Raw genomic sequence first — 27554 nt, 5'->3', positions numbered from 1 at the left:
AATATGTGAAGATTAAACAAAACGCTACTGAGCAACGATTGGGTCCATGAAGAAATCAAAGAAGAAATCAAAAAACACCTAGAGACAAATGAAAATGAAAATACAACATGCCAGAATTTATGGGATACGGCCAAAGGAGTTCTAAGAGGGAAGTTTATAGCAATATAGGCCTACCTCAATAAACATGAAAAATCTCAAATAAACAATCTAACAGTGCACCTAAAGGAACTGGAAAAAGAAGAACAAACAAAGCCCAAAATCAGGAGAAGGAGAGAAATAATAAAAATCAGAGCAGAAATAAATGAAACAGAGACTAACAAAACAACAGAAAAAAATCAATGAAACCCAGAGCTGGTTCTTTGAAAAGATAAACAAAACGGACAAACCTTTAGCTAGACTCACCAAGAAAAAAAGAGAGAAGGCTCAAATAAACAAAATCAGAAATGAAAGAGGAGAAATTACAATGGACACCTCAGAAATACAGAAGATTATGAGAGAATACTACAATACTACAAAAAGCTGTATGCCAACAAATGGGATAATCTAAAAGAAACGGATAAATTCTTAGAATCATATAACCTTCCAAAACTGAATCAAGAAGAAATAGAGAATCTGAATAGACCAATCACCAGTAAGGAGATCGAAACAGTAATCAAAAACCTTCCTAGGGCCAGCCCCATGGCTTAGCGGTTAAGTGCACACGCTCCGCTACTGGTGGCCTGGGTTCGGATCCCAGGCGCGCACCAACGCACCGCTTCTCCGGCCATGCTGAGGCCACGTCCCACATACAGCAACTAGAAGGATGTGCAACTATGACAAACAACTATCTACTGGGGCTTTGGGGAAAAAATTTAAAAAAAATAAAAAATAAACAAAACAAAAACAAAAACCTTCCTAAAAATAAAAGTCCAGGACCAGACAGCTTCCCTGGTGAATTCTACCAAACATTCAAAGACGACTTAACACCCATCGTTTTCAAATTCTTCCAAAAATTAGAGGGGAAGCTTTCTAACTCATTCTACAAAGCCAACATTACCCTGATACCAAAACCAGACAAGGACAACACAAAAAAAGAAAATTACAGGCCAGTATCTCTGATGAACATTGAAGGAAAAATCCTCAACAAAATACTAGCAAATCAAATACAACAATACACTAAAAAGATCATACACCATGATCAAGTGGGATTTATTTCAGGGATGCAAGGATGGTTCAACATCTACAAATCAATCAACATGATACAACACATTAACAAAATAAAGAATAAAAATCACATGATCATTTCAATAGATGCAGCAAAAGCATTTGACAAGATATAGCATCCATTTATGATAAAAATGCTGAATAAAATGGGTATAGAAGGAAAGTACCTCAACATAATAAAGATCATATATGACAAACCCACAGTTAATATCATTCTCAATGGTGAAAAACTTAAAGCTATCCCTCCAAGAACAGGAACCAGACAAGGATGCCCACTTTCACCACTCCTATTTAACACAGTATTGGAAGTCCTAGCCAGAGCAATCAGGCAATAAAAAGAAATAAAAGGGATCCAAATTGGAAAGGAAGAAGTGAAACTCTCACTATTTGCAGATGACATGATTTTATATATAGAAAATCCTAAAGATCCACCAAAAAACTTTTAGAAATAATAAATGAATACGGTAAAGTTGCAGGACACAAAATCAACATACAAAAATCAGTTGCATTTCTACACACTAACAACGAAGTAGCAGAAAAAGAAATTAAGAATACAATCCCATTTACAAGTGCAACAAAAAGAATAAAATACCTAGGAATAAACAACCAAAACATTGAGAGATCTGTACACTGAAAACTATAAAACATTGTTGAAAGAAATTGAAGAAGACACAAAGAAATGGAAAAATATTCTGTGCTCTTGGATGAAGAATTAACATAGAAATGTCCATACACTTCCTAAAGCAATCTACAAATTCAATGCAATCCCTATCCAAGTTCCAACATTTTTCACAGAAATAGAACAAAGAATCCTAAAATTTATATGGAACAACAAAAGACCCCGAATAGCCAAAGGAATCCTGAGAAAAAAGAACAAGGCTGGAGGCATCACACTCCCTGATTTCAAAATATACTACAAAGCTATAGTAACCAAAACAGCATGGTACTGGCACAAAAACAGACACACAGACCAATGGAACAGAATCAAGAGCCCAGAAATACACCCACACATCTATGGACAGTTAATTATTGACAAAGGAGCCAAGAACATACAACAGAAAAAGGAAAGTCTCTTCAATAAACGATGTTGGGAAAACTGGACAGCCACATTAAGAAAAATGAAAGTAGACCATTATCTTACACAAAAATTAACTCAAAATGGATTAAAGACTTGAATGGAAGACCTGAAACCATGAAACTTCCAGAAGAAAACAAAGGCAGTACGCTCTTTGACTTCGGTCTTAGCAACATATTTTCAAGTACGATGTCTGACCGGGCAAGGGAAACAATAGAAAAAATAAATAAATGGGACTATATCAAACTAAAAAGCTTCTGCACAGCAAAAGAAACCATCAAAAAAATGAAAAGACAACTTAACAATTGGGAGAAGACATTTGCAAACCAAATATCTGATAAGGGGTTAATATCCAAAATATATAAAGAACTCATACATCTCAACAACAAAAGAAACTAACAATCCAATTAAAAAATGGGCAAAAGACCTGAACAGACATTTCTCCAGAGAACATGTACAGATGGCCAACAGGCACATGAAAAGATGTTCAACATCATTAACTATCAGGGAAATGCAAATCAAAACTACAATGAGATATCACCTCACTCCCATCAGAATGGCTATAATTAAGACAGGAAACAACAATTGTTGAAAAGGATGTGGAGAGAAGGGAACTCATACATCGCTGGTGGGAATGCAAACTGGTGCAGTCACTATGGAAAACAGTATGGAGATTCCTCAAAAAATTAACAATAGAACTACCATATGATCCAGCTATTCCACTGCTGGGTGTTTATCCAAAGAACATGAAAACAGCAACACATAAAGATACATGCACCCCTGTGTTCACTGCAGCATTATTCACAATAGCCAAGACTTGGAAGCAACCTAAGTGCCCATCAAGGGATGAATGGATAAAGAAGATGTGGTATATATACACAATGGAATGCTATTCAGCCATAAGAAATGATGAAATCCAGCCATTTGTGACAACATGGATGGACACTGAGGGTATTATGCTAAGCAAAATAAGTCAAAGGGAGAAAGTCAAATACTGTACGATCTCACTCATAAGAAGAAGATAAAAACAACAACAAACACATAGAGACAGAGATTGGACTGGTGGTTACCAGAGGGGAAAGGGGAAGGCAGGAGGGCAAAAGGGATGATTAGGCACATGTGTGTGGTGATGGACTGTAATTAGTCTTTGGGTGGTGAACATGATGTAAAGTATGCAGAAATATAAGCATAATGATGTACACCTGGAAATTTATATACTGTTATAAACCAACGTTACTGCAATTAAAAAAAAGAGGGTTCTTCTATAAGTCATGAAAACTTTTGAAGTTTGTTTGAATTATTACACCTTAATTTAAAATGAGAAAAAACTTTTCCCTTTTCTGTTGAGCAACATGTACCTTTTGTGTAATTATACAAGGAGCTAAGGCCAACAGAGTCAAGTTGTTTTTACTTCCTTGGATGAACAACAGATTCATTGATGATAGCACAGAATATGCTAAACTGAAAATTTATTTCTCCATCACTTTTTAAAATAAAAGGTAATTGTTAATTTTAATCACCAACCAATGAATGGCTAATTTAAAGATAACACTAACATTTGACTATCATAATAATCATTTAATAAGTACAAAGGTATCATGATTTTACAAATTTAAAAAGTATGGGAAAGAAGTATTTTATGTTTTGAAGCATGCCAGAGTAATGACATATTAATACTTCAAGATGGGGTAAAGGAGAACAAACTTTCTAATTCTAATGATCATTATCCTTACTGTCTATTTACACACAAATAAACATCTATCTAATTAAATGTGTGTAATCCATAAAATCTTGTTTTTGGAACGAATTTAAGAAAGTAACCACTAAAGAAAAGGTTAAACTCCATTTTATGGAACATTAAAATAGTGTATGGTTCGTTACCAAATATAGTTACTTGGAAAAGCAAACAAAAACTTTGGATACAATCCTTTCACATGTAAAATAAAACCCTTTAATACAGTTATTTAATACAATGATATACCCCTTACAATGATAACATAATAGAAACTTTTTTATTTTGTGAGGAAGACTAGCCCTCAGCTAACATCTATTGCCAATCCTTATCTTTTTGCTGAGGAAGATTGGCCCTGGGCTAACGTCCGTGCCCATCTTCCTCTATTTTATGTGGTACGCCACTATAGCATGGCTTGACAAGCGGTGCGTCGGTCTGTGCCTGGGATCCAAACCTGCGTACCACTGGGCCAGCAAAGCGGAGCACGCGAACTTGACCACTACGCCACCAGGCCAGCCCTATAATAGAAACTTTTGAAGGAATTTTATTTTCTACATGTTAACTGAAATTATTTTGCTCTTATCACATGTGTGGCTTGTTTGTTGACTTATCTGTATGCTTGTTTTTGATTTGATGATTTTGTGTGGTTTGGCAGTAAAAATACAAGTGCCCAGCTTTCACTGCACTTAACAATCTAGTGATGAGGGAAGGAGGAAAAGAGGAATGGATACCAATCAAATAATCATAGAAATAAACATAACCTGTGATAAGTGCACAAGATGCCATGAAAGTACACACCCAGCAGCAGGACATCTGACCTAGCCCGAGAGGTTAGGAAACTAAAATGAAGGGTTATTTGAAATTTAAAGGATGACTCCTTTTTTTTTTTTTTTAAATATTTTATTTATTTATTTTTTCCCTCCAAAGCCCCAGTAGATTGTTGTATGTCATAGCTGCACATCCTTCTAGTTGCTGTATGTGGGACGCGGCCTCAGCACGGCCGGAGAAGTGGTGCGTCAGGACGCGCCTGGGATCTGAACCCGGGCCGCCAGCAGCGGAGCATGTGCACTTAACCGCTAAGCCACGGGGCCGGCCCAAAGGATGACTCCTTTAAGTTGGATGGGGTTGGAAGGAATTCTAGGAAGAGAAAAACATCATCTAAAAAGTCTTGTGGAGAAAGTATCAAGGTACTTGCCAGGACATAAACCTAAGCCATGTGGCTGAGGTGTAAGGAAATGAGGAAGAGAGTAGTACATGAAACTTGAAAGATCATACAGAGCCTCGTTAAGAAAATCTACTGAAAAGGTGGGAGTGAAATTTGACTTAAATTTGCAATTAAAAAAGAATCCTTTGGGGCTGGCCTCGTGGCATAGCGGTTAAGTGCGCGTGCTCCGCTGCGGCTGCCGGGGGCTCGGATCCCGGGTGTGGAATATCAACGCACTGCTTGTCAAGCCATGCTGTCGTGGCATCCCATATCAAGTGGAGGAAGATGAGCATCGATGTTAGCCCAGGGCCAATCTTCCTCAGCAAAAAGAGGATTGGCAAAGGATGTTGGCTCAGGGCTAATCTTCCTCACAAAAAATAAATTAAAAAAAAAAAAATCCTTTGACAGCAATGTAGCAAAGTAACTATAAATGGGCAAAAGTAGATGCACTGAGACTAAAGAGAAGACTTACTGTGATCATTCAAGTGGAGATGATGAAGCTTGTACAAGAGTAGTTGTAGTAGAAGACAAACAAAAGGTCAAGGCTCTGTCTGAAGACTGCCACTGATCAGAAATCTACATTTAGTGGTCTTTTCTTCAGTTATTATCAGACCATTTATTTATCTTTAATATTCTGGCAGCTCCAGATTTCTCCAAAGTTTTTCTAAAGATCCTCAATCACATCAGCATTGTTAATTCAATATTCTAGGGTGTAATCTGCCTAGATCTGGGAGTGTAAACTAATTTAAAGTGCTCAAATCTTTTCTCTTTCCTTGAATTTCAATTCCTTTAAGTTTTTAAAATTCATGAGAATAATGAAAACAAAAAATAAGATACTAAGTAATTCTGCATCCAATCCATTAACCCAAAAGCCCCAACCTGCCACCTCAGTCTGTTCCTCTGCCATTTGTCCTCCTTACCCCTTCCCACTCATTTATAAACCAAGTTCAATTTATACCAAACTCCTGGTTCCTCAAAGATAATCATACTTTTGGATGGCTCTGTGACTTAACAAACACTGTTCCCTCTCTGCCTTAATTGTTCTTCCTCAATTGAGAAATCTAGCCCATCTTTTAAGACTCAACTCAAATATCACATTCCTTCTGAAGCCATTCTTTACTCCTTCAAGATCTGTGTATCGTTACTTTCTCTATAAACTTCCACTATTATAAAGGTGTATATATACGTTACTATTTGCTTCTGCATGTATTTCCCTCCACAAGATAGTTAGATCTACAGTTAAAAAAAAAACAAAAAACACTGTCTTATTCTTCACGTCTTTAGTGAAATATTTCAAAAAATATTTCAAGAATAAATGGTCTCATGTAGTGAATTTATCATTTTCTCATATATCTAGAACTCTTAACTCTAAATGGGGAAAGATTAGACAGGGTAAGTTTCTTTTGTTGTCTTAAGAACTTATCCCAAGTCTTGGTTTATCACAGGCTTTTGGCCTAACACAATTTTTATTGATTTATACTACTCTTTTGCATTTATCCCTGGATACGTACTCATACTTGAAATGGTTATTCATATCCTTTCCAATCTGAGCTGAGAACTCCCTGTGGAATAACTGGTTTCTTTGGCTGCAACCTCCTTATATTCACCCCTTTTTGAAATTTAATCCTTCACTTGGAATCACTACTAATAGGATTTACCTTTTCAATAAATTTGATTAAATTTCCTAAGCTTGGGGCACATGCCTGACTGTGCCCAGCATTTCTTTCCTTCATTAATATAAAGTCTTAAGATGTGGTTCTCAGCTGAGGGCAATTTTGACTCCTAGGGGATATTTGGCAAAGTTTTAGAGATATTTTTGATTTTCACAGCTGGGGGAGGGTGAGAGTATGCTACTGGCATCTAGAGGTAGAGGCCAGGGATGCTGCTAAACATCCTACAATGCAAAGGACAGCCCCCCACAACAAAGAGTCATCAGTGCCACTGTTGAGAAACCCTGGTCTAAAGTGAACTGAATGCTTTGTCTCAAGGTCTCTGCTACATCCCAAATGCTAACCAATTCAGCCTTTTGGGTCACAATTAAACTCAGAATAGCAATTACTCTCATTACTTTCTCAATAATTAAATTACTAGCTATGCAAATAAAAATTTCATCAACTGTTTTTGTATGGTTTTGTAAGCAGATAGCTGCTACACCATCACTATCATAGCTATTATGACACTTTTGTAATCTAAATTAGGAAAGCTATAGTATGCTACCATAAAATATCATCTCTGGGTTTCTTTTTTTATCCAAACAAATACTCTCTACCACATTTTTACTCAGGTTCATGAATCTTCTTCATACAATGCTCTTCCTTCCTCCATTACCTTCTTTTAGACTGGTAAGATTTACTTAATAAATATGCTTTTCTACTAACAATTATTAATCTTGTACCCCAAAGTCTCAGTGACATTCATAATGGTTTACAAGCATAAACAGTCGTAATCTGTGTTCCCAAATTCCTCCTCCCTCCTCCGAATGCCCCCTCCCAAACATATTTCTTCAAAAATGTGACTAATTCCCACCAAGATAGCTTCATTTTATCTGAATATCTCTCTAATCCCTACTTAAAGTTCACCTTGAAATCTTTATCAGTTATGTGAGGCTGATAAACATTTTCTTCATAGTCCTCGTTATTTAGGTATCATACACCAGAGTCCAGAAAAGCAAATCTTTGTATTTTTAACTAATTATTCAGTCAAATCGTCACAGATTCTCTCTTCTCTTTCAGTCTCCACACATTCTTCAACACAAAGAGATGAAAATTAACAGCTTGTAATATAGTTAGGCCTGAAGTTCAAAATATTTCAAGCTGCTATACTTGAAAGCTGCTATATTTTACTGAAACTTAAGCTGAATTACTAAAGATCAAGATTTTATCCCATACTCCAGGTGTATTCTTAGATCACTACATCTGATATATCAGCAAAAAGTAATTCAAAACATTTACCTCTAGTAAAATAATTTTAATGTACTCACTAATGAAAGCCATAGATATCCATATAAATGAATTTCAGCAGTATGTAAAATACTATCCTATAAAAATCTATTACTCTGTGTGAAATATTACATAAATACAACTTCAGGAGTTCAAGGAGAATGTTATAATGTCACATAAATGGAATCATACCGTATGTACCTTTTGCACCTGGCTTTTTTCACTTACCACAATGCTTTTGAGATTTATCAATGTTGTTGCACATATCAGTAGTTTACTCCTTTTTTACTGCTGAATATTCCGTTACGTGTATGTACCACAATTTGCTTATCCATTTACCAGCTGATGGGCATTTGGGTTGCTTCCAGTTTACAGAAATTATAAATAAAACTTCCCTAAACATTCTCATACAGGTCTTTGTGTGGACTCATGCTTTCATTTCTCTTGGATAAATACCCAGGAGTGGGATTCCTGGGTCATATGGTAAATGATGTATAACTTTATAAGAAAAATGCCAATTGTTTTCCAAAGTGCCTTACCATTGTACAAACCAACCAGCAACATGTCAGAGCTCAGCTGCTCCACACTTGCATACAAACTTGATATTGTCAGTTTTTAAAATTTTAGTTATTCTAATAGTTGAGTACTGGTGTCTCATTGTGGCCATAATTTGCAACTTCCTAATGACTAATCATGTTGAGCAGCTTTTCATGTGCTTATTGGCCACTGTGTATCTTCTTTGGAGAAATGTCTGTTCAATTCCTTTGACATTTTTAAATTGGGTTGTCTTTTTATAATTGAGTTGTAAGACTTCTTTATATATTCTAGATACCAATCCTTTATCACATATATGATTTGCTAATATTTTCTCCCATTCTACAGGTTGTCTTTTCACTTTCTTGATAGTGTCCTTTGAAGCACAGAAGTTTTTAATTTTGATGACATCCAATTTATTTTTCTTTTGCTGCTTGTACTTTAGGTATTATATCTAAGAAACAATGGCCTAATCCAGGGCCATGAAGGCTTATGCCTACATTTTCTTCTAAGAGTTTTATAGTTTTAGTTCTTACACTCTGAACTAATTTTGTAGATGGTGTGAGTTAGGAGTCCAACTTCATTCTTTTGCCTACGAGATACCTAGTTGTCTAAGCCCCATTTATTGAAAAGACTAGTCTTTCCCCTTTCACATGTTATGCAACTATTTTCTCCCAGTCTATGGCTTTTTTTTTCTCTGAAGAGAAAAAGTTTTGAATTTTGATTAAGTCTAATGTATCTTTTTTTAAAACAATTATTTGTGCTATTTGTGTCCTATCTGAGAAATCCTTGCATAACCAAAGTCACAAATATTTCCTATGTTTTCTTCTGGAAGTGTTATAATTTTAGCTCTTACATTTAGGTCTATGATCCATCTTGAGTTAATTTTTGTATATGGTGTGAAGTAAGGCTTGAATATTGAATTACCTTGTCATCTTTGTTGAAAATCAAGTGATCATATATGGAAGGGTCTATTACTGCACTCTCTACTCTGTTCTATTTATTTATGTGTTTATTCTTTCATTAATATTATACTGTCTTGATCTTGAAATCCAGTAGTATTAATCCTCCAACTTTGCTCTTACTTTCCAAAATTGTTTTGGCTATTTCAGATCCTTCACATTTCCATATGAATTTTAGAATTGCTTGTCACTTTATACAAAAAAGCCTGCTTAGGTTCTGAGAATACACGGACTCTACAGATCAACTAATTTGGGAATTCCTGACATTTTAATATTGAATCATCTAATCCATAAACATTGAATATCTGTTCTTTTTTTTTTAAGGTCGTCTTTAATTTCTCTCTGTAATATTATGTAGTTTTCAGTATACAGGTCTTACACATATTTTGTCAAATTTATGCCTAAATTTTTCATGTCTTTGCTTCTATTGTAAATGGTGCTATATTTATTATAATGTCAATTTCAAATTGCTTGTTGCTAAATATATAGAAATACAATGCTTTTTGTGTCTTCTAACTTGCAACCTTGTTGAACTTACTTAGTTCTTCCAGCTTTTTTTGTGGAATCTTGAGGATTCTGTATACCGGAAAGCATGTTGTCTGAATAAGTAAAATTTTACTTCTTGCTTTTTAATCTATATGATTTTTCTTTATTTTACCTTATTGCACAGTCTAAAACTTCCAGGACAATGTTGAATGAAAGCGATGAGAGAAAACCGACTTGCCTTTTCCCAATCTTGGTAAAACATTTAGTCATACACAATTAAATACAATCTGAACTGTAGGTTTTTTGTAGATTCTCTTCATCAGAGTAAGAAAGTTTCCTTCAATTACTAGTTTGTAGAGGGATATTATTTAATCAAGAATGGATACTGAGTTTTATCAGATGCTTTTTCTCAATCTACTGAGATGATATTACGGATTTTCTTTTTTAATAAGTCAATATGGTAAACTAATTGATTTTTAAACCTCAAACTAACTTTGCAATCCTGGTATAAACCCTCCTTGGTCACAATTTTTACCTGATGCTAGATATGATTTACTAAATTTTGTTGTATTATTCTCTATACTTTTCTCCAATTTAATCTCCAGATTAAACTACACAAGTTTATCAGTTAAAACAGCTTACTTTATACTTTCATTTTATTTTACTTATCTCTACTGTGGCTATTGACGTTTCTATTTATAAAACATAATATAAAGGTATACTTAGGGGCCAGCCAGGTGGCGCAAGCGGTTAAGTGCGCGTGCTCCGCTGCAGCGGCCAGGGGTTCGCCGGTTTGGATCCCTGGCACGCACCGACGCACCGCTTGTCAAGCCATGCTGTGGTGGCATCCCATATAAAGTGGAGGAAGATGGGCCTGGATGTTGGCCCATGGCCAGTCTACCTCAGCAAAAAAAAAAAAAAAAAAAAAAAAAAAAAAGGAGGATTGGCAGATGTTAGCTCAGGGCCAATCTTCCACACACACACACACAAAATAATAAATAAATAAATAAATAAATAAAGGTATACTTAATACTACGAAAGCAGCAATGTACATAGCAAAAGGAGTAATATATTATGAAAGCATGTGTCCCAATTCTTTCTACCCAACTTTACAAAATTACACATCCTCCTTTGTACTAACAAGCATTTATCCTTTGCCTCCCATCAAATAAGAAATGGCCAAGTTTCTCCATCTTTTTAGTTCTTTTGCTATATTGTTAGGTAGGCAAGCAAGCAAATGTATACAATAATAAAATTTTCCTGGGATTTTCAGTAATATGTGAGAAATTAAGAAAACTTTTATACTTAAAAAGTTCCCAATTCAGAATCTGGTACTATATTCCAAAATAAAATTAAGGCTGAATAAATATTTTCATAAAAAACAGAAAAACTAAAAAAGCATAAAATTGGTAAGTAAAATTCTGAGGCAAGATTTCAGTGTAAAAGAAATTACAGGGGCCAGCCCCGTGGCTTAGCAGTTAAGTGTGCACGCTCTGCTGCTGGCGGCCCGGGTTCGGATCCGAGGCGCGCACCGACGCACCGCTTGTCTGGCCACGCTGAGGCCGTGTCCCACATACAGCAACTAGAAGGATGTGCAGCTATGACATACAACTATCTACTGGGGCTTTGGGGGAAAAAAAATAAAATTAATAAAATTAAAAAAAAAAAGAAATTACAACAAAGTAAAAAGATTTGACTATTTAGACAATAAAACTTTTCTAACAAAACAGATGTAACCAAAATTGAAAGATAACACTAAAACCAACCCAACCTAAATGTATCAATATGTATGGTTTACGAACAGAAATAAAGAAATGGAGTGGGGATGATTTTATGATCTACATCTTATTACCAATTCTTTAAGATTAAAAGTTTAAAACTATTTTAATAAGTTCTTTAATCAAAATTTGAATGATAATATCTAATATCAAAATCTGAAAAAGACTATTTAGAAAAGAACATCTGTAAAACTTAAATATGAGCCAGCTTTCCTGGAGAAAATTCTCAGTGGTAGGAGGCCTTTTCATACGTAATCTATTCTTTTTTATGTGTCTGTGTGAGGAAGATCAGCCCTGAGCTAACATCGGTGCCCATCTTCCTCCACTTTATGCGGGATGCCGCCACAGCACGGCCTGACAAGCGGTGCGTCGGAGCGCACCTGGGATCCGAACCCAGGCTGCCAGCAGCGGAGCACGCGCACTTAACCACTAGGTCACGGGGCTGGCCCTGTAATCTATTCTTAAATGCAGGTATTAAAATACAATAACTAATTCATTTACAAAAAAAAATAGAGGATAAATATAACATTATTGAAATCCAATGTGCATGTATGTATGTGCTTATTTTAACATATTTATTTAAGCCATTTTCTTTTCATTCCCTTCTCTGCAAAATATTTTACAGATTCTCTGGATTGGTACCCAAACTATTAAGAAAGTTTCTCTGCCATTTCCTACTCATTTTATGTAGGAATTACTGATGAAATAACCAAAGAGTAGACAGAAGGAAAAAAAAGAAATTTTTTTTTAATTATCAAAGCCAAGATTTCGTTATATACAGTCTGTCATTAACCTCCGCAAAAAAATTACTTACATCTGCTTAAAAAGTTGTCAATATTTTTGTTTTTTCTTAAGGCAGGAAAATCCAAATCATATACCAAAGCATCCAATCCATCCTAAACAAATAAACAAACAAACAGTTAGTTTTTTGGATCACACTATGAATACTTCGCCTTCTTATGAGTAAAGGTTTAAAACATACGCTTTAACATTCAATTTGCCTTCTCTCATACAGCTTGCATTCATTTAACACCTTCTACAAGGTTACATGAGTACCAGGAGAAGAAAATATTGGTTTTTATTTCATATATAGATTTTTCACCTTCTAACTCCCTCCCAGGCAAAGGAGCAGCAAAATCACCAAAAATTGGCTATAAGTGACTTCAACTTATGCCCTACTCCCCTCATAAGGGCACGAAATTTTACTTTTCACTTCCCTTCTTACTACTGCATATATCTTTATTTCAGATACTCATCAAAAACAAATGGCCTATATTTGTGAGTACAAATATTTTACAAGGTAGTATCTAAATAGTAGTTCCTAAAATGTGAAGTTCAGTATAAAATAAATTCTTTATTTAGATACATTTTTAATTATAAAAACATATTGGGTTTTCATAAGAGTTCTCTTTCCTTCTTTGAAGCACTTTCTAGGGCAACCATTAGTAAAGGACAAACATCAGCTTTTACTTTTCAGTGGATATTTAAATAGTATCTAAGCAAGTGCAGGGCAATGTGAAGGTATACCAATCAGTGTTGAAGTGGAAATGCATCTATTCAGATTATATCCTGTCATGTGGCAGGAGGAACATTCAAAAAGTCCCAAGTAATTTTCATTTTATTTAGCTGGGGAAATTTAATTTGCTCCAGCACAGCCCAAGAATAAAAACAGAAGCAGCAAAGGAAGAAACACCTTCTACAGACCCTGTACAGTCATGTTCATAAAAGATTGAAGGAGAAATTAAAGCCAGAGGATATACAGACTTTATACTTTGTGTTAAACCATGAGTGTGAATCACTCAGCTTTTAGAATACTTAAAATATTCCCCCAAGGAAACCAAAAAGTAGAGTCAAATTTAAACGTGCTTTAAAACATATCATTGCATAAGCTGGAAACTGACCATGGAGAGGATGGCTAACACCACCAATGTTATTCACTGCTTGAAGAGACCAATTCACCCTACAGTGGTTTTTCAAAATTCAGAAGTTTGTGCAGATCTGAAGAAAAAGTTCCTCCACTACAGCAAGTTCATCTACCCTTGAGATATATTTCTCAGAGTCTTACAAGCCATTTGAATATTTCTGTTAATTCTTTTTAAGAAAAGAGATGGGAACCTTCACATGACAACTTGATTTTTAGGAAGACCAGCTGATGCTTGGTCTATACTAAATTGAAAAACCAAACCAATAAATATTTGAATCACTATTTTCTAGGAAAAGGTAAATTAAATATGAATATTAAAGAAAAAACTTTGAATAGATTTTTAAGTTCTTTAAGGCAGAAACCACAGTTAACATCTCATTTTCTCCCACAGCACCTTACAGAATGATCTGAACAAAGAGGCACAAAATGTACATGAAACCAATAATTTTTAGGCCCAAGAGCAAAGGCATTATATTATTCAAGAAATAATATTTTTCTTAGATTAGACACTAAGTTTCAGTGTACTGTGTGACTCCAAAAAATTATACAGACTATAGTGTAGTGCAAGTACTATTAGCTACACAAGAAAAATTTTAGGCCAAATTTTGATACCTTAAAGTTGTCTGGGAAATGCAAGTAGGTATAATGCAATAACCTCAATATATTATTATACTTTACAATTATTATTTTAAGAGCTCCTAGTAAACATCTACTTCCAAAGACACTTTCCAGTTTTAAAAGGTTCAGAAAACCTAAATTTATAATAGCTTAGATTGTTTTGTAATATCAATCAAATAAAACATTAAAAAGTGAGGGAAATGTATATTAAATTTTATTCACATGCTGTCTTTGGTAAATACACTGAAAACAGCTCCCTCCAATCTTACTCCAAATACATTTTTTAAAAAATTATTAAATGTTAGACAGAGAAGAACCTCAAAAATTACCTTGTTTAACCAACTCATTTTATAGCCAAGGCAAATAATCAGAAATATAAACTGACTTGTGCAATGCCACACAGCTAGCTGTGTCTGAATCAAAATACTCTGTCTAGTAGTTATAGACATAACATGACCATAATTAAAACATAATTTAAAAAATCTTCAATCTCTTAAAAATGAAATTAGGAATTGAGAATAAACATGTATACTTAAACCAAGATATACTGTTCAAAGACTAACGGAAACTAATAGAAAATCACAAGTCATTCTTCTAATTACCAGCTAGGACTCAAAACGTAGTGTTTTAACTCAAAATCCTAAGTTTTCTCTAATATACCTCATGTTTTACTCATAGTATGTCAGACACTGTGGGTTTTCCTACTCCAACAATTATTTCCCCCTTCTACTTTCCTAATTTAACCTTGATTTTGTTCAGGCCACCTACACTCTTCCATGAGACTATCAGCTTCCAAGGAAGTGGAGAACCTTACCTAGCTCCAGGAGGTTGGTTCTGATTAGTCTAATTTAAGCCAAACATGGAGGCCCATTACTCTGGCCAGCGTTCAGCTTAAGTATAGGAACATGGCAATAATCTGGCACACGAGACATGAGGGAAAACCTACAGAAAGGTTTCTGGGAAAAGCTTCTTCTCTCTTGAAAGAGATAATGTAAGACACAGCCCCTCCTTTCATGAAAAATTGTCATGTCTGTATGTGACACCTTAAACAGCAGTCATCTTGAAGCCTCAAAGTAAGTTGGCAGAGGACAAAGCCAAACACAATGAGGACAACAGAGCCAAAGGATGGAAGGATATTTGTTGAACCACTGAATTAACCTACTCTGGAGCCACTCTACCCATACTTTCTTGAGATGATAAATTTCCCTTATGGTTTCACCCAATTTGCATTGCATTTTCTAGTTCTTGTACTAGAAGCATGCTAAATGAAATACATAGTAAGAGCTAAATAAATGCCACTGAATTGAAATAGCATTAACCAACACATGAGCTATAGGACTTGTAGCACTGAAAAGGCAAGAGAACTGCCCCTTCAATAGTGAGCCAAGGGGCAAGATGCGGCTGACAAAAAGTGTCAAGTTTCTGGTAAATGTTGTTTGTATAACTGGACAGCACTATGGAGGAAAAAGATTTTTGAGTTATGCTTAACAATAAAATGAATTCCAGATGGGTCAAAAGAATTCAACTACGAAAAAATAAAGCAAAAGCATTTTAAAGAAAAAAACATAGTATATTTGCATGTTACTGTTGGGAGGACAAATCATATAACCTTTCTTTGCCTCAGTTTTCTCTTTTGTAAAATGGGGATAATAACTACCTACAACTCATAATGGATTTGCGAAACTGACCAAGGAGAATGTTATAATGTCACATAAATGGAATCATACCGTATGTACCTTTTGCACCTGGCTTTTTTCACTTACCACAATGCTTTTGAGATTTATCAATGTTGTTGCACATATCAGTAGTTTACTCCTTTTTTACTGCTGAATATTCCGTTACGTGTATGTACCACAATTTGCTTATCCATTTACCAGCTGATGGGCATTTGGGTTGCTTCCAGTTTACAGAAATTATAAATAAAACTTCCCTAAACATTCTCATACAGGTCTTTGTGTGGACTCATGCTTTCATTTCTCTTGGATAAATACCCAGGAGTGGGATTCCTGGGTCATATGGTAAATGATGTATAACTTTATAAGAAAAATGCCAATTGTTTTCCAAAGTGCCTTACCATTGTACAAACCAACCAGCAACATGTCAGAGCTCAGCTAACACCACCAATGTTATTCACTGCTTGAAGAGACCAATTCACCCTACAGTGGTTTTTCAAAATTCAGAAGTTTGTGCAGATCTGAAGAAAAAGTTCCTCCACTACAGCAAGTTCATCTACCCTTGAGATATATTTCTCAGAGTCTTACAAGCCATTTGAATATTTCTGTTAATTCTTTTTAAGAAAAGAGATGGGAACCTTCACATGACAACTTGATTTTTAGGAAGACCAGCTGATGCTTGGTCTATACTAAATTGAAAAACCAAACCAATAAATATTTGAATCACTATTTTCTAGGAAAAGGTAAATTAAATATGAATATTAAAGAAAAAACTTTGAATAGATTTTTAAGTTCTTTAAGGCAGAAACCACAGTTAACATCTCATTTTCTCCCACAGCACCTTACAGAATGATCTGAACAAAGAGGCACAAAATGTACATGAAACCAATAATTTTTAGGCCCAAGAGCAAAGGCATTATATTATTCAAGAAATAATATTTTTCTTAGATTAGACACTAAGTTTCAGTGTACTGTGTGACTCCAAAAAATTATACAGACTATAGTGTAGTGCAAGTACTATTAGCTACACAAGAAAAATTTTAGGCCAAATTTTGATACCTTAAAGTTGTCTGGGAAATGCAAGTAGGTATAATGCAATAACCTCAATATATTATTATACTTTACAATTATTATTTTAAGAGCTCCTAGTAAACATCTACTTCCAAAGACACTTTCCAGTTTTAAAAGGTTCAGAAAACCTAAATTTATAATAGCTTAGATTGTTTTGTAATATCAAATAAAACATTAAAAAGTGAGGGAAATGTATATTAAATTTTATTCACATGCTGTCTTTGGTAAATACACTGAAAACAGCTCCCTCCAATCTTACTCCAAATACATTTTTTAAAAAATTATTAAATGTTAGACAGAGAAGAACCTCAAAAATTACCTTGTTTAACCAACTCATTTTATAGCCAAGGCAAATAATCAGAAATATAAACTGACTTGTGCAATGCCACACAGCTAGCTGTGTCTGAATCAAAATACTCTGTCTAGTAGTTATAGACATAACATGACCATAATTAAAACATAATTTAAAAAATCTTCAATCTCTTAAAAATGAAATTAGGAATTGAGAATAAACATGTATACTTAAACCAAGATATACTGTTCAAAGACTAACGGAAACTAATAGAAAATCACAAGTCATTCTTCTAATTACCAGCTAGGACTCAAAACGTAGTGTTTTAACTCAAAATCCTAAGTTTTCTCTAATATACCTCATGTTTTACTCATAGTATGTCAGACACTGTGGGTTTTCCTACTCCAACAATTATTTCCCCCTTCTACTTTCCTAATTTAACCTTGATTTTGTTCAGGCCACCTACACTCTTCCATGAGACTATCAGCTTCCAAGGAAGTGGAGAACCTTACCTAGCTCCAGGAGGTTGGTTCTGATTAGTCTAATTTAAGCCAAACATGGAGGCCCATTACTCTGGCCAGCGTTCAGCTTAAGTATAGGAACATGGCAATAATCTGGCACACGAGACATGAGGGAAAACCTACAGAAAGGTTTCTGGGAAAAGCTTCTTCTCTCTTGAAAGAGATAATGTAAGACACAGCCCCTCCTTTCATGAAAAATTGTCATGTCTGTATGTGACACCTTAAACAGCAGTCATCTTGAAGCCTCAAAGTAAGTTGGCAGAGGACAAAGCCAAACACAATGAGGACAACAGAGCCAAAGGATGGAAGGATATTTGTTGAACCACTGAATTAACCTACTCTGGAGCCACTCTACCCATACTTTCTTGAGATGATAAATTTCCCTTATGGTTTCACCCAATTTGCATTGCATTTTCTAGTTCTTGTACTAGAAGCATGCTAAATGAAATACATAGTAAGAGCTAAATAAATGCCACTGAATTGAAATAGCATTAACCAACACATGAGCTATAGGACTTGTAGCACTGAAAAGGCAAGAGAACTGCCCCTTCAATAGTGAGCCAAGGGGCAAGATGCGGCTGACAAAAAGTGTCAAGTTTCTGGTAAATGTTGTTTGTATAACTGGACAGCACTATGGAGGAAAAAGATTTTTGAGTTATGCTTAACAATAAAATGAATTCCAGATGGGTCAAAAGAATTCAACTACGAAAAAATAAAGCAAAAGCATTTTAAAGAAAAAAACATAGTATATTTGCATGTTACTGTTGGGAGGACAAATCATATAACCTTTCTTTGCCTCAGTTTTCTCTTTTGTAAAATGGGGATAATAACTACCTACAACTCATAATGGATTTGCGAAAATTAAATGAGTAAAGTATGTGAAGTGTTTGGCCCTTAATAGTTCCACTTCCCTCTCTTTATTTCTCTAGCTGACATTTGAAAGTTCTACAAGTCAGTCTCATTATTGATAGAAAGGATATAAGGAGAAAACAAGACATTTTAGTCACGCGGTCATAAAACCTTAAGAGTAAATCTTAGGTCACAATGTTAAATCCTTCTCCAATGTAGTAATCCCATCTATGATTTTTTTTTTTTTTTTTTTTTTACATAGGGACATCTGCTTTTTGCTTGACCATAGAATTCGATCATGCATTTGTTAACGGAAAACTAACTGGATATGGTCACTAAGTGTTTGGACCTATCATCATACATTTTAATTTTATAGTACTATGTGTTGGTGTAAGGCTTTTCAGTATCATCCACAAGCAAAAATTATATGGCTTTTATCAGAGAAATAAAAGTGGCAGAAAGGTACTGTTCTAGCATAATTTAAAGCATATACCAACAGAGGACTAAAGGGAGTCAAGACACCGGGGTAGGGGAGAGGGACACAGGCTTCTACTTTAATGCAGTAGAGAAGCTACACAACACAAAGTATGTCTATATCCAACGATAAATTGGGACAAGGAATCCTGACTTTAATTCAACACTCCAAAGTTCTGTAAAATAATGAAGAATAAGACTTCCCACTTCCTAAAGTCTATATTCTGTAGTACCAGAACTCAGGACCTTGACAGAAATTAACATTCCTCCTTAAATTAACATTAACAAGGAATGACAGCCAAACCATGTAGTTGGACTGCTTCTTCACTCAATTTTATGATTTAGGCATGAAGGAAAGCTACCCTCTACTTTCACAACAAGTCCGTCATATAGCTTAATCACAAATTTAAGAATTGTAGAGGAGAGGCTATACAAGAGGGGAGCCAAACAAGGTCAAAGAACTACAATAATCAAATTCTTTGCTACTCATGGTTGAACAATGATAGAAGACCAGTTACAGCAGTATATTTTGAAAGCAGTTAGTCACATTGGAGCAGTACTTTCACATAAACACACAAAAGCAGGTATAATTAATTGAAGTATAACATTTTACAAGAATCTCTAAAGAATGAACATTCCACATTTCTTAAGAAGCACGGGTATTAAGAGGGGGGAAAAGCACCAGTTTGGTTATCCCACAACAGAGCTTAAGCAAGAGGAAAAGTAGAAGAAAATTACTCAACTGAACACTGCTGCAAACTAGTTCTCTGGATAGTTTTAAATTACAAAAAAAGACTCGTGTAAAATACCATTAATGATTCCATCCATTAGAAATAAAACATTTGTTTTAAGGTATGAGAATATAATGGCCCTGGAAAGGAAGACATACTATGTAAAAAAACATTTATTTTTAAGTAAAATTTCAAAAATCTAAGTGTTACTATTCTAAACTGAGAAATATTTCTTGAGAAACTACCAAACACATCCATTTAAACTATGGCAGTAAAATCAGGGCTTCTGAAAAACAAACTATTTCTAAAATAGACTGACACTTGGCACTAAAAGACTGCTGTCAAATTTTTGATGACAGAGGATGTACCATTTAAAGAAAATATTTTTGGTACATGTAAATCTCTTCACTAGGTAAAGAGAAAAGAAATTTCTCAAAATTAAGCACTGATATGAAAATGAAAACAGAATTTCCTCAGGGAATTTTAACAACTTCTGATATTAAATACAGTTAAAATCTGTTTAACCAGCGTGGCATTACTACATACATACCAATGCTCCCTAGGACCCATAGTGCCAAAAAACTAAGTATTCCAAATATTTAGTAAAACATACAATGGCTCTTCCCAATCAGTCTCCATCTATACCTTTTCCAGCCTCATTTTCTCTATATGCATGTATCTAGGCTTGAGCCACCGTGTGCTACCAGCCATCTCCCAAAAAGACCATGCTCACTCTACCCCACTGTCTTTGCACCTGCTCTTTTCTCCAGCTGGAACGTGAATGTTACTTATATTCAGACTGCCTCAAATGTCACTTACCTTTCCCAACACCCTGAGAAAATGTTAATAATGACCTCCTATGTGCTTCCTATTATAGAAATTACGGCATTTAATTGTTATGTTGTAATTATTTATTTATAAGTCTGCCTCCTCCTCTGTAGGAAACCAGAAATAATAATATTAATCGTAATAATAATAATAACAAATACTTCCTGTCTTGGGAGTTCACTGGCTAGTCAGTAGAAAAAGTAAATAATATAGGATCCTCAGTATTATAAATAGGTACTACATCAAGAGAGAAAGGACTGTTTAATCAATCGGAGCTTCATAAAGGAGATGAAATTTGAGCTGATCCTTACAGAATAGAATTTAGAAATAAGAAGATGGAGGTGGGGCAAGGCAATCTAGAGAGAGGAAAGGCAAGGAGAATTTAGAGAATGAGAATAGGATGCTCTGGTCCCGGAAGGGTAAAAAGAAGGAGGTGCAGGAGACAAAGCTGCGAAGATCGGTTACAGAATGTGTATTAAAGGTGTAACATACCAGGCTAAGAATTTGGGTATTTATCTTCTGATACCCATTTGGAACCATAGGAATTTTGGGGGAAAGGAGAGTGACATGACTGGTTTTTATTTTATTCAAGTCTGGCAATGATAAAGATGATAAATTAGAACAGGAAGAAACAGGTGGAAAATGGAGCAATTAGGAGGATATTGTGGTAATACAAGCACAAGAAGATAAATGTCTGAACTAAACTGGGGCAACAGGAATGGAGCATTAGAAGCAAAAGAACCTGGTGAATGACTGAAAGAGGGCAGAAAGGGTAAAGAATGATTATATGATTGTAAGAATGATTATATATCCTCTAGTTCAGGTGAGTAGATAGTGACTTCATTAACCAAGGCAGAGAATACAATTTGAAGAGAGAAGATAAACTTTTAGATATATTAAATTTGAAGTCACTGTAGGATACCATTTTATGGATAACTAGATGGCAGCTAAAAATATTAGTTTGAATTCAACAGAGGGATTGAACTGTGATATAGATTTGGAAGTCATGAGAACACACCTAAATCCATAAAACAGATGCAATTACCCAAGAGAAACATCTCACTCCCCCACAGAAACATAAAAAAAGAAAAAAAGAAAAAAACCAGCATCTCTTTGAACCAACTTTGTAGGAGCTCAGAAAAACAATCAAAGGTTTACAGCAACCAAGCAAATGTCCAATCAAGTAAAAGCCATCTTCAAATGGTAGGAAAATTTTGTAATATTTTTACTCACTCTTATCCCACTCCGTCCCAGAGTGGGGGCAGTCTTGGTCTTGAACAGGCGGCAGATTGGTTCCCACTTCCCCCACCTTGAACTGGACAGAGCAGAGTAACACTATATTTATAAATTATTGTGTATGTCTGTTCTAACTTGCCTGGGAGATGCCTGAAGGACTAAGCTCAAGACCTTGTCTCTGTTTCACATTACTTGGAACACAGGCAGAAAAAGCAGTGGGCACTGCTCATAAAAGCCACAGGACAACTACAAAACCCACAGACACCTGAGGCAAGAGATGACGGCAGAGACATACAATAGACCATCTAGGCCCGGAGGAGAAGATAGGGTGAGACTCTTAGGGAAATTTTTTAAAAAGGTCACTATCAACCTTAAATAGAATGCTTCATCAGAGTAGAAGTGGCATAAACCAGCTTATAGTGGGTAGAAAAGTTAATGGAAAATGAACAAACGAAATAATAGCCAAACAAAATGAGAAAGATTAGAAGCTTGTGTGATTTAGAACCTAAACTTGATGGAAGACTTTTAGGTAGAAAAGAAAGATTTTATAGAACATAAATGATTAAGTGAGGTTTCAAGAAATGTAAGGGAGGATAGAATCAAGATACAAAGTTGAGGCATTAACCTTGTAAAGTAGAAAAATACTTCCATGTAAACAGTATCTTGTCAAAAGGACATGGAATCCTATTCCAATCTAGAACACTTAATAGTCACATGATCTTGAGCAAGTTATTTAACCCCTCACACCCTCAATGTTCTCATAAGTAAAATAAGGATAATAACAGCAACTAGCACATAGGGCTGTTGTAAGAAACTGATATATCCTAATAAGTCATAGAAACATATTCATGGATAATTTCAAACAGGATTTTTCACCCCTATCACTTTAAAGTTTATAGGTAGGGGTGTACACAAGCTAGACTTTCTCTTGGCATGAATAACTAAAAAAGCTCAGATTATTTGATTTTGTTGGGGGGGATAGTTTATTGTTTTTCAAATTATTCTTTCAAGTGTGTGATTCATTTCTTTGGGGAAAAATAAACAGATATCATATGTTCTTTAGTTGGTAGTGGTATAAGAACATTTTTTTAAAAAACCAGATAATTGGTATCTTTTTAAAGTTCCTATACAAATTTTCATAAGACCAGACCATAATCATGGGGGGAAAAAATGAACAGATTCAGAGACCTGCGGAATTATAACAAAAGATTTAACATTTGTATCATTGGAGGCCCAGAAGGAGAGAAGAAAGACAGGGAATAAAAAGGATTAAAATAAATGAAGGATAAAAATTTCCTAAATTTGACAAAACACATAAACCTATAGATTAAAAAAACTAACAGGACATACCCAAAGAAATCTACACCAACAAAAAAAACCTGTCAAACTGGAATTCTGTATCCAGCAAAAGAAAAAAACAACAAAAAAATCAAGATTTTTTTGATTTCTTCAGATGACAGAAAACTAAGAGATATGTTACCAGCAGACCTATCCTAAAATGACGGTTAAAGAAAATTCTCTAACTTGAAAGAAAATGATAAAGAATCTTGGAATATCAGGAAGGAAGAACAAATGAAAAGAGTAAAAATATGGGAAAATACAATACACTTGCATTCTCTTGAAAGTTGAAGCAAAAATTATCACATTACCTGATGGTTTCTCAATGTATGTAAGGAGATATTAAGGATGAATTTATTATAAACAAGAAGGGTAAAGGAACATAAAGGAGGTAAGATTTGTATCCTTCACTTGAACTAGTAAAATGTCAACACCAATTAAATGTGATAAGTTATGTATGTCTAATTTAATACCCAGAGTAACCAATAAAAAAGCTACATGAAGAAATAACACACAAAAGCACTAAAGGTAAATCAAAACAGAATAATAATAAATGTTCAAGTTGTCCATAGGAAGGCAAAAAAGGGACACAGGAAAAAAAACAGGGAGGTCAAACAGAAAACAAAAAATAACAGCAGATTTATAAGCCCCAACATAACAATTACATTAAATGTAAATGGTTTGAAGCTACAATCCAAATTAAAAGACAGATTGGCAGAGTTGACAAACAAAACATGACCAACCTACAGACAAGAAATTCACTTCAAATGTAATAATATAGGTAGGTTGAAAGTAAAAGGATGAGAAACGATATACCATGCAAATAGTAATCAAAAGAAAGCTAGAGTACCTATATTATTATGAAATAAAGTAGACTTCAGAGCAAAGAAAATTACTAGGGACAGAGTGGGCAATTACATAATGATAAAAGAGTCAATCCACCAAGAAGGCATAGCAATCTAAAATGTTTATGTTCTAAACAACAGAGCTGCAAAACGTGAAGCAAAAACTGATAGAAATGAAAAGAGAAATACACAAATCCACAATTTTAGTTGACAACTTTGACTTTCCTCTCAACAACTGATAGAACTAGGAAGAAAATTAGCAAGGAGAAGAACTCAACACCACCATGAACCAACAGGATCTAACTGACATTTACAGAACATTCCACCCAATAACAGCAAAATAAACATTCTTTACAAGTGCTCATGGCATACTTACCAAGATAGACCATATCCTATGCCATACCTCACACCTCATACAAAAATTAACTCAAATTAGATCATTAATTTAAATATTAAACATAAAGTTTTTAGGAAAAAAACAGGATAAAATCTTTGAGACCTTCAAATGATAAAATTATAGAGAACAGATTAGTGGTTGCCAGGGGTTAGGGATGTGAGGGGTGGGGGGTATGACCATATAGGAGTAACACAAAGAAAATCTTTGTGGTAAGGAAATAGTTCTGTACCTTGGTTGTAGTAGTGGCTATAGGAATCTACACATCTGAAAAAATGGCACAGAACTATACATACACTTGAATCAACTGTACTTTCCTGGTTTTGATACTATACTAGTTATGTAAAATATAACCACTGGGAGAAACTGGGTGAAGGATGCACTGGACCTCTCTGCACTATATTTGCAACTTCTTGTGAATCTATAATTATTTTAAAACAAAAAGTTAAAAAGAAAGACAAATAACAGATGCCAATGCCAAATGACACATAGGTTGGAATTATCTGATAAAGATTTTTAAAGCAGCTATTATTAAAATGCTCCAAAAAATAAGGGCAAACACACCTGGAATTAATGGAAAGACAGACAGTGTAGACAATAAAAAAAGAACTGAATAGAAAAATACAATAACCAAAATAAAAAACATACACTCAGTAAGCTCAACAGCAGCATGAAGAAGGCAGAGAAAAGACTCAGTATACTTGAAGATACATCAGTAGAAATTATCCAATCTTAAGGACAGAGAGAAAGAAATTTTGTTTTTGCTTTTAAATGAACAGAGCCCCAGAGACTTGTGGGAATGACACCAAATGGGGAAATACTTGTGTCATCAGAGTGCCAAAAGGACAGGAGAAAGAATATGGTGCAGGAAAAACATCTGAAGAAAACAAAGGTTGAAAACATCCCATATTTGCTGAAAGACATAAACCTACTGATTCAAGAAGCTTAGCAAACCCCAAAAGGATAAAACCAAAGGAATCCACTTCCAGACACATCATAATCAAACTGCTAAAAACTAAAGACAAGGAAAATACCTTGAGGACAACCAGAGAAAAATGACACATTACTTTCCAGGGAAGACTGAATTGGATAACTGCAGATTTTCATCAGAAACTACATGAAACCTCTCAAAGAAGTAGAACACCATTTTTAAAGTGTCTGAAGTAAAGAACTGTCAGTTCAGAATTCTATAGTCATTGAAAACACCCTTTAGGAATGAAAATGAAATAAAAACATTCTGACAGGAAGGAAAACTATGAGAACTCATAGCCAGCTGACCTGCTGTAAAAGAACTACTTAAAAAACAAAAACAAAAAACTCCTAAAAGAAGTTCTTCAGACAGAAGAGAAATGATAGGAGAAGGAGACTTGGAACATGAGGCAAGAAAGAAGAGCAACAGAAATGAAATATATCTGTTCTTTTCCTATTGAGTTATTTAACATATGTTAGACGGTTGAAAGCCAAGTATTATAACATTTTCTGATGGGGTTTTCAATATATGTACCTGTAATACATAAGGCAACTACAACATAAAGGGGAAGTTAAAGGGGCCTATATGGTTGGTGAGGTTTCTACATTCCATATGAAGTGGTAGTATATTGAATCTAGGTAGACTGTGAAAAGTTAAGTATGTATATTGAAATCCCTAAAACAGCAGCCACTAAAAATCTTCACAAAGGATATAATAAAAAACACAATAGATAAATTAAAATGGAATACTAAAAAAACGTATAAGTTACCCAAAAGAAGGCAAGAAAGAGAAAATAAGAACAAAAACAAAGGGAAGAAGCACAAAACAAATAACAAAATGGGAGACTTAAACCCCAACATATTAATAATTACATTAAATGCGAATAGTCTTAACACATTGATTAAAAGTCAGATCATCAGAATGGATTTTTAAAAATAAATCTATTACATGTTAATATAAATATATTTCTATGAAAATTATTCTTTAATTGACAAGAAGAATGGCATTATTTTACATTTTTACAAATCCCTGTTGTCTGGCTTAATAGAAGACAGCTGGTCTCTCATATCTACTCCTGCATTCAATCTGTTGCAATACATTGTCTTGGTTAAAGTATGAAAATATGACTTCACAAAAATACGTAGTTGGAAAAGGAAAGAGTATTTTAATAGCATTTTCAGATAACTGTGGAAATTCTTTGCTATTACACCAATCTTGACAAGTGGTGTTTCTTAAAGGTTAGTTGCAATATGGAATCTGAAACTGTATCAATGAACTTTTTGTACTCACTTCGCAACATTAAAATTTATTGCCCTATCTTATACTTTGAGTGGCTCCTTTACTTATGGATGATTTTATAACATCATGCATTGGTCATTTAGAAAATACTGGCTCAGGGAATTATGAGCTCTCCCAAATGTTAACACATTTCATCATACAGTATTGAAAAATCACATTTATTAATGTCACCACTAACCTCACGAGAAAAAGTCTTTAGGCACTGGGAAACTGTGGAGCTCAGGGTGGCAGATACAAGTTCTCCAAAATTCTAATTTTCACCTAAAAGCTCTAATTTTATCACTGGCCACAAGTGTTATCAGTTGTTTTCCAACTATCATACTTCAAAATCCAGTCAACACAGGCCCTTCCCAAGTGACACATACATATACGTAAGTAAAGCCAAACTATTCAAAGGCCATATTACTGACAATAGCAAATAAATGTTCAGTTCTGTCGTGGGACCATTAATCTCTTCACCAAATAAGCATCTTTTTCTTTTTTAAGAAGTCAGGTTTGTTGACGTATAATTTTCATAAACTAAAATTCATCCTTTTTAGGTTTGTAGTTCTATGAATTGACAAACATACAGTTGTGTA

General features: G+C 34.6%; 1 protein-coding gene across 3 annotated transcripts in view; it reads right to left on the bottom strand.

Moving 5' to 3' along the window:
- The window catches only part of ROCK1 (Rho associated coiled-coil containing protein kinase 1), a 150005-nt gene that overhangs the window by 105741 nt on the left and 16710 nt on the right, over positions 1-27554 (bottom strand). For 2 of the 3 annotated variants that reach the window (XM_058556841.1, XM_058556842.1), the window contains exon 2: positions 12728-12809. In XM_058556841.1, coding sequence (XP_058412824.1) covers positions 12728-12809 — 82 coding nt within the window. Of the gene's footprint in view, positions 1-12727; positions 12810-22127; positions 22180-27554 lie in introns of those variants that run through there. The other variant, XM_058556843.1, reaches the window with a different exon arrangement.

This window comes from Diceros bicornis, chromosome 16, assembly GCF_020826845.1.
Source record: "Diceros bicornis minor isolate mBicDic1 chromosome 16, mDicBic1.mat.cur, whole genome shotgun sequence".
Taxonomy (NCBI): Eukaryota; Metazoa; Chordata; class Mammalia; order Perissodactyla; family Rhinocerotidae; genus Diceros; species Diceros bicornis.
This window is presented reverse-complemented; position numbering and strand designations above follow the sequence as displayed.